Below are 13,146 nucleotides of genomic sequence, written 5' to 3'. Positions count from 1 at the left end.
CCTGTACATGGCAGAGACTCAGTAGGTTTACTATTGATGGTAGAAATAGTCATAGGACAGTTTAGTGAGTGAATAGAAGACAAGGCTTTTGTGATGGTTGCAGATCCACCAAGAGACTGATTTTTTCAGGTACCCTGAATCAATGCCACTTTAATTTCCAACTGAATTACTGAATCTCTTCCTATACCAAAGAAAGCCCATTTCCATTCAGTCTAAAATCCTACAGGAAAAACCTTTCTGAGTTTCCACATGCCTGAAGGATCTGGTAAAAACTCCATGATTTAATGATTATTAGTCAACTTCTTTTCCTCTACCACTTTATTATTTTGTTTTGAGTTGGAAACATTAACTTATCAAATCCTTACAATTATTATGTGATGAATTATGAACCCCTCCTTACCACTGAGAAAACTGGGGCTGAGTGAATTAAAGATTTTAAGTTTGCATGTCCCAAACTGACTCTTGATACCCCTCTACCCACCCTCACCATACCTCTCCCTCTTGGCTTTTGCCATCTCAGTAGTGGTAACTCCATTTCTCCAGTTGTTAAGGCCAAATATCATGGAGCCATCCTTGACTACTTGGTTTCTCTCACACTCAACATCTGGTTCCACAGTCAATTCTCTGGGCTCTACCTTCAAAATACAGTCAGTATCTGATCTTTTGTTCAAGATCAGCTGACAATGAAATGTTCTTTCACTGGCCTCTCTCCCTCTACAAGGAAACAATCTTCAACCACCTTAGGATCTATTATTGAAAATAAGAGGAATATTTGACCCTGGTCTGGCCACTCATTTTGCACTTATTACACAAACATTTATTGAAAGCCCACCATGGCTAGGATACTCTTCTGGGTATTTGAGGTCCAGCAGTGAACAAGGCAGATGGGCCGATGAGCTTGAGGAATGGGAATGGGTGAACAGACCCTTGTGTGTAGTAAGGAAAGGCCTCTGGGGAGAGGAACTGGATCCAAGCCTTGGATGAGAAGAAACCTGGTATGAGAAGACAGAGAAGAAGAGACTCCAAAGGAAGAGCAATCAATTGTGGCTAAAATTTAGTGATACAAAATGAGTGATGAGAGATGGGAAGAGTTTGCTGGGGCAAGCTCATGTTAGGTCTTAAGAGCATGTTAAGAGAGTTTGTATTTTACTCTAAAAGCAATGACAAGTGATTGGAAAGGCTCAAGAAGGGAAAAAAATGACCTGATTTATTAAAAATCTTCATTGGCAGATATGTGGACATTGAATCCAAGAGAAGCGGGACCTATCAGAAAGTTACTGTAGCCATCGCGTAGAGGCAGGAGCTAGGACATGGCCCACAAATGCAGTTCTGATTCAGTCTTACTCATCACATTTTTTTTTTCTTTATTGATTAAGGTATTACATATGTGTCCTTATCTCCCCATTAACCCCCCACCCCCACCCCACTCATGCCCTCACGTCCCTGGTGGATAAATAGGGAATCATTCCAAAGGAAGATGACTGGAATGGGGAATCCTGAAAACAAGAGCAAGGTTGAAAGAACTGGGTATTCTTACCTTAGAGAAGAATAAACTCGGGAGAGAAACACTATAGCCCTCCTAGTAAGTGAGAACTTACAGGGTTGCAAACTTTAGCTTGACGTAGAACTGGAACGGCCTGATAAGAGACTTTTAGGAAGTAACAGTCTCATCATGCCAAGCATGTAGGTAAAAGGTTTGAATGACCAATAACCTGGGGTGTGATAGAAGCAATTCCTGAATTAGATGGCAAAATAGCCTAGATGACTCCAAGCCTCTGTGCAGAAATAAGTGTGAGAGATATTTCAATGACAGAAGAGGGTGGGATTACAGAACACAAAATATGGTCTAAGTCATTCTTAAATGAAGCCTATCAGAATCACCGGGGGTATATTACTCTCAAGTCTCAGATTCCACCCCAAGATTTTAATATATTCCCCATGGTAAGTGTATGTGTATGCTTGTATGTTTGAGGGGAAGGGGGAGCAGGTGGACGGTGTTGCCTATGATTCTCTCAGTTTAAAATCACTGCTACAAATCTCTGCTGCAATTCACATGAATGTGTTACTGTCTCTAATTTGTTAAGGTTAGAAGAGTTGGAGGATCATTGAATCGGATGTTCAAAAACCAAATGAGGTTGAGAAAACCAACGTTTTCTATAAAACCACTTATATTCCCATTAAGCTATTGAGTTGGTGTGGTAATACTGTCAGATGACTATTACTCTTATTCCCCAATGGGAGAAGAAGGCAAGATAGTTCTGTAAGGTTCCCTTGAGCTCTAAATTTCAATGGCACTAAAAATAAATAAATAAAGCTTAAAAAGGACTAAGAACACTATCAGTTAGTATTCCACCTCAGGATTAAGAAAAATAAACCAAGGGCATCTACGCTGTCATTCCACTCACTGTATAGCTGACAACTATGCCCGTTACTCTCTCCCAATTCCTGGTAAGACAGAGTGGCTCCCTGGAATATAAACTCGTTTAGTGAAAAGGCAAAGAAATGTTATTAAGAGATCAATTAAATTTTGTTGCCAAGCTGAAGTATTATAAAAAACCACCACTTCATGTCTCTTACCACTCTGTACAAAATGGGATAACCAAAAAAAGTAAATAGATCACGCCAATAAATTTAGTGGGCCTCTCTTTCAAATATATACAGGCATACCTTACTTTATTGTGCTTTGCTTATTATGCTTCATTGATGTTTACTAATTGAAGGCCAAACCTTCCACCAGCAAAAAGATTACAGCTTGCTCTATCACATTAGTCATTTTGTTGTGGTGGTCTAGAACCAAACCTGCAGCATATCTGACGTACGTCTTTACATTGTAAACCTTCACAAACACAGAGAGCATGTTTCAACAAAAGGTCACATTAAAAGTTACCCTAAAATTCAAGCCAAATTTTAACTTGACGTTTTAGGATTGTGATGGCTTTTCTGAGGCACTGAATTGGCTATAGCCTCAGTTATTTAATCAAACCCCAAATCCCTGCAATCAGCCTTTTATAGTTTCTTTCCCTTAGGATAAGGAGGGACTGTGAATAGGATGGATTTCATTCCCAGGATTGTTGTGTCACATGACCAAAGGGATTTTGCTTGGTGTGAGTAAGGTCCTCAATCAGTTGACTTTAAGAAAAAGAGATTGTCCTCGGAGAGGGCTGACCTAGTCAAGTCAAGTGACCCCTGGAAAGGATCTGTGCTCTTCCTGGCATAAGAAATCCAACATGTCACAAGGTTTCAATGAGAGGATGGCGTTCCTTTGCTGGCTTGAAGTATGGAAGAGGCTGTATGACAAGGAATGAGAAACCTCTAGGATCTGAGAAAAGCCCACAGCAGACATCCAGCATAGAAACACAGACCTCAGTCCTACAACCAGCAGGAACTAAATTCTGCCACAATCATGTGAGCCTGGAACAGGATTCATATGCGAATACAGCTTGGACAATGCCTTTCTTTTAGACCCCAGCCACACCGTGACCAGAACTGTGACCTACAAATCTGTGAGCTAATAAACAGGAGCTGTTTTAAGCTGGTGCATTTGTGGTTATTTGTTATACAGCGCTAGAAAACTAATATAAGGATCTTGCAGTGCCTTCATGTCAACATTATGAACATAATGTATATCATGTTGACAATGATGGAAGCGGAAACTCTGCCTTTAAAAAAAACACTAAAGCTTATTTGGAAAAATGTAAAATTTTAAGCTTCCAAGTTTTTGTATCATTAATAATATAAATATAGACATTATTAACAGATTTTATAACTATTATTTACATTTAGTATTTGGTTGTGTACAAGGTGTTTTAACAGAAACTATACACCATGGGGATAAAAAACAATACTGGGTTTTGAAGACAGATCTAGGTTAATATTCTAGCTATGACTCTGACTTTAAATAAGTACCCTAAATCTCTCTGCTTTTAAATGGTAAGTCCTATATCCATCTTTCAGAGTTCTTGGGATCATAGGACACAATATAAAATATCTCGTATGTGCTCAAATAAATGTTATGTCATTGTACTGTTCTTTTTTAAAAATATATACATTTTATTGTTTGTGTGTTTTTTACAGAGAGGAAGGGAGAGGGATAGAGAGTTAGAAACATCGATGGGGATGTGCCCACAACCAAGGTACATGCCCTTGACCGGAATCAAACCTGGGAGCCTTCAGTCCGCAGGCCAAGACTCTATCCACTGAGCCAAAGCGGTTAGGGCTGTACTGTTCTTATTTGTGCTGTAATCGTATCACTGAAATCAGGGATCATGTCTTAGTCACCACTAAATTCAAAGGGCCTAGTACAGTGCCTGTCACAAAATAGGCATGCAATAAATATTTTTAAAGGAGACATTAACATATCTCAAAACAATCCTGTGATTAAGATAGTACTCCTACTTTACAGATAAAAACTGAGGGCCAGATAGTTTGAATGTCTTACCTAAGTTTTCTCAAAATAGAAAAAGGTACAACATGATCTCACTCACAGGTGGAATGTGATGAACGAAATAGATCCAGGCACATAGAAGAATGGAACAGACTATCCAATCTCCGATGGAAGGCAGGGGTGGGTGGAAAGAGATCAACCAAAGAAATTGTATGGATATATGCATAACCCATGGGCACAGGCAGTGTGAAGGACTGGCGCAAAGGGCCAGGGCGGGGAGGAAAGGGTCAATGGGGAAAAAAGAGGACATATGTAATACTTTCAAGAGTAAAGATTTCTTTAACAAAATAAAATAAGAAAATGGTGAAGTACAGAAAAAAGCTTTCTAAATTCAAATTTCTGTGTCCTCTCCATGGTACTATAGTCTACACAGGCAAAACTGTATTTCAATTATATTTTCACATATTTAGTCCTTGTGCTCCCCAAAAGGGAACAAAGATTGGCCACCATTAATCCACATTCTACTAAGTGGAATTCTCTATTAAGCAATTTCAATTCTCCTTTATGCCTATATTAAAAAATAAAAATAAAAAAAAATAAAGCACAACAGTAAAAATGGCTTCCACTGCCTAAATCCCCAGGGTTCACAAGATGGGTAAGTAAAGTTATCACAATAAATTTGCAAGAACCTGTTTCAATTAACCTTTTTTGGGAGAGGAGTTTCTTTTTTTTTTTTTTCCTTAAAAAAAAAAAATGGTGCAAACAGTGACAACACCAGATGCTGGCAACGATGTGGGGGAACTAAATCACTCATATGTTGCTGATGGGAATGTACAATGGAACAACCACTCTGTAATACAGTTTGGCAGTTTCTTAAAAAACTAAGCCTATACATACATATGACCCAGTAGTTGTACTTCTATGCATTTATCCAGAGAAATGCAGACTATATGCACATAAAAACCTGTACATGATTGTTTATAGCAATAGCCAAAAACAACTGAAAACAACCAAAATATCCTATAGTAGGTAGATGGTTAAACAAGGTGTGATATGCCCATAGCATTGAATATTACTGAGAGAGCGAGGTATTGCTATATGATGCTATGCATTAATAGATCTCAAAGGCACTGTGCTGAGTGAAGAAAAAAAGAAAGCCGGCTCAAAAGGTTACATACTTTCATGTAACATTTTTGAAATGACAAAGGTATTGATATGGAGCACAAATTGTGCTTGCCAGGTTAGGGATAGTAACAGTGCTGGTGACTATAAAGGAGCTGCATACGGAGATATTCATGTTAATGAAATATTGTATATTCTGATTGTGGTGGTCATTACAGAAATGTACACATGTGATAAAAAGAAAAAGAAACATATACACAATTCAACATTGTGAACTGGGTGGTTTTGGCATTTAACTACTGTTACATAAAATGTAACCACTGGGTGCAGCTGGGTAAGAGTACACAGCACCTCTCTGATCTATCTTTGAAACTTCATGTGATTCCATAACTATTTCAAAAAATAAAAATGGGTGCAAGTCAAATGTCTGAGACCTCAGGTAGAATCTTCAACATTCTCTACAACAAAACACCACCCTCACATTTTAATGGCCCCAACAGTAAGCATAGTTCTTATTTTTTTAGGGGACTTGGAATACAAAGATGAAGCAATCACAGAGAAAATTACAAACTTTATCTTTATCCCAGAGATTGGTATCCTTTCCCATCCATCTTCATCCCATCTCCTGGCCTTTAAGCCTTGAGTTTACAATTCTCCTCTCAGTAACCTACACTCTATTCCAAAATCACCCTCCCCCATTGTGAGTTGATGAAATTTCCAATAGAGGAGAGATTTTTGAGCAGAAAAGCCTTCCAAAGTCTGCTCGAAGCCATCTCCTGCCCATGCTGCACCACACAGACACCCCTCTCAGGACACCCCAGCTTCAACACCTCAGAACCTCACTTCATAAAATAAACATCCTAGGAACACAACTAACATTTGCAAAGTACTTTGGTTTACAAAGGACTGGTACACAAGGGATCTCATGATGCTTGTTAGACTGTAGAATACATAAAGCAGGAATCTATTTTCATCCCCATTTTTTCATTTTTATTTTTTAATATATTTTTATTGATTTCAGAGAGGAAGGGAGAGGAAGAGAGAGATAGAAACATCAATGATGAGAGAGTATCATTGATCTCATTGATCGGCTGCCTCCTGCACACCTCCTACTGGGGATCGAGCCCGCAACCCGAGCATGTGCCCTTGACAGGAATCGAACCTGGGACCTTCCAGTCCATAGTCCAATGGTCTATCCACTGAGCAAAACCAGCTAGGGCTTCACCCTCATTTTAGAGATGAGGTAACTTGGACCCAGTGAAGTAACTCCTCAATTTCAATAGAGACAAATAGTTACCGTGCAGAATAGGGGATGTAATCAAACCTCCTGATTCCTAATCCTAAGCAATGTCAAAATATTCCATCAGAATAAACATCCCATTTCCAATCTGGTAATAGATATTTCATAACAGGAAATTCTAGAAGAATAAAAGGCAAATAGTTGGTTCAACTGAATGGTGTGATCCCATCTAAAGCAGAGGTTCTCAAAGGCTTGTCTAATCCTGAGAGCAGTAATATGTCTAGTAGTTCTAAATAGAGCTTTCAAAATAGAAAGTCAGTATGCACCTGTATGTGGTTAAAGTAATCAGCTGGCACGGCAAGAACTAGAAAGAAAGCAGACTGTTTATTTCAGCTAGCTTTACTGCTTTATGCAACTCACCAGCCCAAGTCTGTGAAGAAAGGGCACAATCATGGTGCTATAACCAAGGCTGAATTCAAATTAATTCTATTGGATCCCTAGCCCTCCCACATCTTGGCCAAGAAAAAGAACACCATAGCAAGGCTGAGCACATGAAAGCTCAAGAAAACATCATTGTAACCTTATTTTTAATCTCTCAATTCTCCTTCTAATCTATTCTTTCCAGCTGGAGCATGGCTGGGACTTTTCAGCCCTTGACCAAAGTGCAGGTAATAAGAAATAAAGGTACATAATTGGAAAGATCATGGAAAATTAATCACATGAAAGACAGTACTTTTGAGAGCAGCAAACAAAAAATGCAGATTAAATGACGCTAGGACCCCTCACCCCAACAGAATAGTTTTCAGGCCAAAAGTTTGAGAACCTGACAATACACAAACAACAAACAGCAAAGGAGTTTTATTATGAAAAGTAGAAGAACAAGTAAAACTCATGATGTTATAAGCTGCTGAATATTACGTAATCATTTATTAGTCATAACCTACTTTTTGATTCAAAGGAGTTCCTCGCTCCATTGTGCCCCATTTCTAATAGGATCAGGTTACTGCAGGACAAATAAAATGAAAGATTATAAAATTCTTACCAACACGATATTTTAGTTCTACGATGGTCTCGCCTTCTCTAGTTAATTCTGTCACTTCGCAAGTGTAGTTTCCTGGGACAGCATGGCTCTTGGCCATCTTCAAAGAGGCAATGCCACTTAGTAGTGCTTCTGGAACGATGAATGCACTCGAAAAGTTACTGTTGGGGCTGGATTCATTTTTATCTCCATCATAGAAGAAAATGTCTTTATCTCTGAATTTCCACTTTACAAACATTTCTTTAAGGTTTTGTGCCTCCACATTATTAACGAGGCATGGAATTACAACAGTTTTATTGCAAGTGGTGTATTCTGCAAATTTGGTTATATTAAATATTAGCTGAGCTGAACCTGGAAAAGAAAAAGAAAAGAGTTTCATATCATTATAGAATTCTGTAGCATAAGATCTTAGGTGCGTTACAAATCCTTAAGATAAAAAAGCAATGCTTCAATTGTCCCCTTAAGTATGCTGTGCAGCTACAGAGAGAAGGCAGGGCTGGTGAAGAAGGGAAACAAGTTATTTTAATATTAAGGTGCACAGATGGTAGAGACTATTGTAACTTTTCCTTGTTCATTCTCAGTAATACACAGTATATGTTACCAAGAGTATTGGTAATAAATTCAGCAACCTGTGTTGGAGCATGCAGGTGTATATTTGGCTTCAGAAGCTTTGAAGTAATCATTGTTGCTCACTGATGTAGGTAGAAAAATACTGTCCTCACCATGGGAAAATTTTGAACAGAAAATCAAACCAAATATTATATTTAGTTTCAAATTCTATATACTGCCTCCAAACATAACTTGCAAAACCCATATGAAGTTCATCTCTATCTTTAGGTTGCATTTCCAAGCAAGGTGGTGAGCTATACTGGACTCTAATATAAAAAGTAAATCAGATGAACCACATCACATCTTTCCTCTAAGATGGGAAGTCTTAGAATGCTAAGGAACAAACATATTCTCTGGCTATATTGCATTGCAAAATACTGACAGCAATGGACATTTGGTATGCAAATACTATAAAGAGATATAAACAATTGAAAGGCACTTTCTCACTCCCACATTTCATTGAAACTAGAGAACAACAATTTCCAAATGCATATTACAGGTATTCTTTCCTCCTAAAAACCATAAACCACTCAAAATAAAGCTAAGAAACAAGTTGAAGACAATAGATACTGCTAATAAATACAATATATTCTATTAAACTCTTATCAATAGGATAAACTACCAGTTGTCTTACAAAATAGGGATTGGGAAGGAAAATGCAATCACTCATCTTTCACCTAATATGTTTAAGATTGTGGAGAAATTATAGTTCTTCCCATATTTTTTAACCATTTATCAACTATTTTATCTAGGTAGTTAGTTGGACTTTCCCAAAAAAACAAAACAAAACAAAAAAACACCATAAAGCATTAACAAATATAAATATCAGCTTTAACAGTTCATTCTTATAGTTCTTCCTTCTAAATAAATTGGGAATAAAACTCAGGGACTTAGGATGTTATTATTCTAGAACCATAGTATTCGATAAATGCCCATTGAGTTGAATGCTAGGATGCATAGTGAAATATGAACTGAACAAGGTTCAGAAAGCCTGGGTACAAATTCTACCTGTCCCTTGTCAGTATGTGACCTTAAGCAATTCACATAACTTTTCTAGGCCTTGGTTTACTCTCTGCAAGCAAAGGATCAGAAATGAACACCGGACAGCTTCACAGAATTATGGCAAGTATCAAAGGAGCAAATACATGGACAAGAGCCCTCTCAACAATGCTGTGCTGTACATATGCAGGTAATACTCTAAAAACTGGGCAAAACAGCATTTTTATGCAATGATCTAGACTCAACATGTCAAACTCGTGGCCCACAATTATTTTTGCAGCCCAGCCAATATAACAGTATGTAAGAAATGTTTTAATAAAAATTCCGTAACTTAGTTTTTACAATATTGTTTTATACATAATCCTATAAAATAAAGATGTAATATGCAAATGGTCGTTACACCATGAAGCGTAACAACCGACTGCACAACGACCCGATCATGGATCAGCAGGAGCTACTGCTGGGGCAAGGAGCTACAAGCAGGCAGAGGAGAGCTACAGGAGGGAGCAGGGCAGCAAGCTATGAGGGGGGTGTGGGGAGAGGTGCGAGGGGGAAGCTACAGGAGGGCAGGGCAGTGGGCAGAGATCTACTGGAGGGCGGCAGCAAGCTACTGGAGAGCTACTGGTGCATGGATTCATGTGCAGGGTTTCTAGTTCTTAATAACGAACGAACTGCAATGTTCGCTAATGACTGGTTACTATAATGGTGTTGCATTCATTTCCCTTAAGCACCTATGTGCAGGTGCACCATTTCTCTCCACTAATACTAGCAGTGAATATTTTAGCAGCCAGTTGCCATGTCATTAGTCTTGTACTGACTTGTTTGGTGTGCAGAATAGGGAATATTTCACTTTCAAAGAACAAGAAAAATAGGTTTATTTGCAGTACGCTTATTAATTTGTGCAGGTATTCAGTACCTGGTAAGTTAATGATCACGAAAAAATATTAATTTTTATTAAAACGCTCTATTATTTTGTTAACAATTACTCATTTATTTCAGCCCTTTGTATTCAGCATGTCTCTATTGAAATAAACCTAAATTTCTACGAAAATTGAAGCTTTTGTTATTTTGCAGCCCACATAAACTTAAACCTTGCTTATTTGGCCAGTGTTAGCTTTTGAGTTTAACTTGCTTGATCTAGATTCTAGACCTTCTCTGACTGGGAGGTGCAAATTGTTATGTTTCTGGGAATTTGCAGTCTGAACCAAGCTTGTGGTTCACAAGCTCACTTCTGCCCAGTTCTCTACACTTCTAACCATCCCTGTATTAGGAAGCCCCAGGCAAAACCTGGACTTCCAATTGCGTTTTTCAAAACCTTGGGGTTCTGAATTATTTCCCCTAAGAAAGAAGCATTGGTGGGGAGGCTATAGTGCATAACAAGGAGAGAAGAAAGTGGTTGTGATGTTGGAATTAGAAAAGAAGTGTCAGAAAATATGGTGCTCAGTTTTAAAATGGACAAAAGGACTAGATAGTGCCCTTTCAGTGGGGATCTGGGTGTTGTCTGACAGATCCCTTGGGAATATCTGAATCTATAAGGACTGTGCCTTTCACTGTGTTTGACGGAGCTATTTTACAATTTTATAAGTTGTAGAAAACTGAGAGTAATGCAAATGATTCATGTCCATAGAGTGAGAAATAAACATTGTTGCGTAATTAATTTCCATCTGGTAAAAGAGAGGATTTTAAGGGGGGTTTTTTTGTTTATTTGTTTTCTTTTTAATTTGCATACTTTATTTTTTTTAAATCTTTATTGTTGAAAGTATTATATATGGCCCTCTTTCTCCACCATTGACCCATTCTAGCCAACTCCCGCCCAAGCCTTCACCACCCTATTATCTGTGTCCAGAGGTTATGCATATATGCATATGAGTACCTTGGTTAACCTGGAAGAGAGGATTTTTTAAAATTACATTTTATTGCGATAAGGATGTTAACCAATTGCATATATTCACTAATTCATTACAGCTTTCCTGGTTGCCTATACATGTGTCTTTTCTTCCCACTTTATTTAAAAGCCAAGATGGTTTTACCATCCTGCTAATTTGCTTATTAATGTGTGAATTAAATCTTTGACAGATGGTCATTTTATATTTGTTTGAGTCAAGATATTACTTTCTAAAAATTGTCCTTCAATAAAAGATACATGTAAAAGCATTTAAAATGCTCTCCGTAAGTAAAAAGTGGTTGGCAAACACTGGACAATTTTATAACTTCTGCTTAGAGAATGGATTTCCAACAGAATACAGGAAGTACTAATTGCACTGCATTATTTGTTGTAATATGCAAGATCTTATAGCTGAAGCCATTTAAATACTAGTAGAATTAGTGCTGGTAATAAAAATTAAACTAAAATTGACCTGGATAAACCATAATTTGAATAACCCTTGCACTATCTATATATATAAAAGGCTAATATGCAAAGTGTCCCATCGTGAGTTCGACCAGGAGACTGGGAGTTCGATTGCTTGCTATGATGTGTGCTGACAACCAGGGGGCTGTGTGGAACAAAGAAAGGCCCTGGCTGGGAGCTGGAAGGCCCCAATTGGCCCTGATGGCTGGCCCTGATGGTAGGGACCCTACCCTTGCATGAATTTCGTGCAGCAGGCCTCTAGTAATTAATAAATAAGGGTAGTCCAAAAATGTCACTCTACCAACTGTTAACCACAACTACATCTTCTATAAATACTTACTTAAACACTAAAAGTAATAAAAGTATCTGATTTGTGTTTCCTCTCTTTTGCCTACTGCCTTCTGATGGAAAAGCAAAGTGAAGAAAAGATTTAAAACAGAAAAAACAAAGAAACACAAATAACTAACATGAGTAAGAAAATTCTGAATAATTAAGATATGCCGATAGCAGTCTGAATCAGATAGAAAGGTATTAATATAACCATCAGTGATGTCAGGGTTTACAATAAATCAAAAATGAAATGGAAAATTATTTTATGTTGAGTGGCAAAAATACTGAACTCTACAATCTCTGTGAATACCAATCACCAACCTAACCAACTCCTTCCACAGTCCTGAAGACGGCCAACATGTGGTTGCAGAGAAGGCTCAATATATGGCTCAGAATTTTAAAAAATGCAGCAAAAATTTATTGAGAATTACTTGAACTGAAACATTGTGATAGGATGTGTGGATACAATGATGGGGGGCTGGGGAGAGTATGAATTATCTTTTCAAAGCTTCCAATTCTCACTTGGGGGAATGATATGCACTTTTTATAACACAGGATTACATAAGTGTGATCCTTCCTGTATGAGCAAAGTGCTCTGGAAGGGCAGTACAGGGCAGGAATCAGTCTTACAGGTTTCTAAGAAAATGCGTGTTGCTATCAGGGAACCACCAGAAAAGTGTCATAGTCCCCGCCCACTTGGGTGGTCTTCAATCTTTTTAAACAAGTTTCTCTCCTTTACATCAGCTCTTAAATCACTCTCCTTCTACAAGAGCTTATTCCATACTCTCCAAAGCAGCCCTCTCTTCTTATTTCTTAACTAGAGGCCCAGTGCATGAAATTCATGCATGGGTACGGTCCCTAGGCCTGGCCAACAATCGAAGCACAAGTGTCTGGCATGGAAGGGTAGGTCCCAGCTGACCTCCAGGCCCTGGACAGCACCTGGGCTCCCAGGTTCCTGCACACCTCCTTCCGCCTGAATCATGGCTCCCGAGTCCCCACAGGGAGATGCAGTGAGCGCAGCCGGATGCTGCTGGCCCAGCTGCATTGTGGACCCCTGGACCACCTAGCGGCGC

The 13,146-nt window shown here is 38.5% G+C and overlaps 1 protein-coding gene across 5 annotated transcripts in view; it reads right to left on the bottom strand.

Moving 5' to 3' along the window:
• LOC308515894 (leukocyte surface antigen CD47-like) overlaps positions 1-13,146 on the bottom strand; it is a 55,325-nt gene that overhangs the window by 30,724 nt on the left and 11,455 nt on the right. For all 5 annotated transcript variants that reach the window (XM_081086556.1, XM_081086554.1, XM_081086555.1 and 2 more), the window contains exon 2: positions 7,789-8,136. In XM_081086556.1, coding sequence (XP_080942682.1) covers positions 7,789-8,136 — 348 coding nt within the window. The remainder of the gene's footprint in view (positions 1-7,788; positions 8,137-13,146) is intronic.

Source organism: Myotis nattereri (genome assembly GCF_964212035.1).
Source record: "Myotis nattereri genome assembly, chromosome: 3".
Taxonomy (NCBI): domain Eukaryota; kingdom Metazoa; phylum Chordata; class Mammalia; order Chiroptera; family Vespertilionidae; genus Myotis; species Myotis nattereri.
The sequence above is the reverse complement of the archived record's forward strand: the minus strand, read 5'-3'. Positions and strand labels throughout refer to the sequence as shown.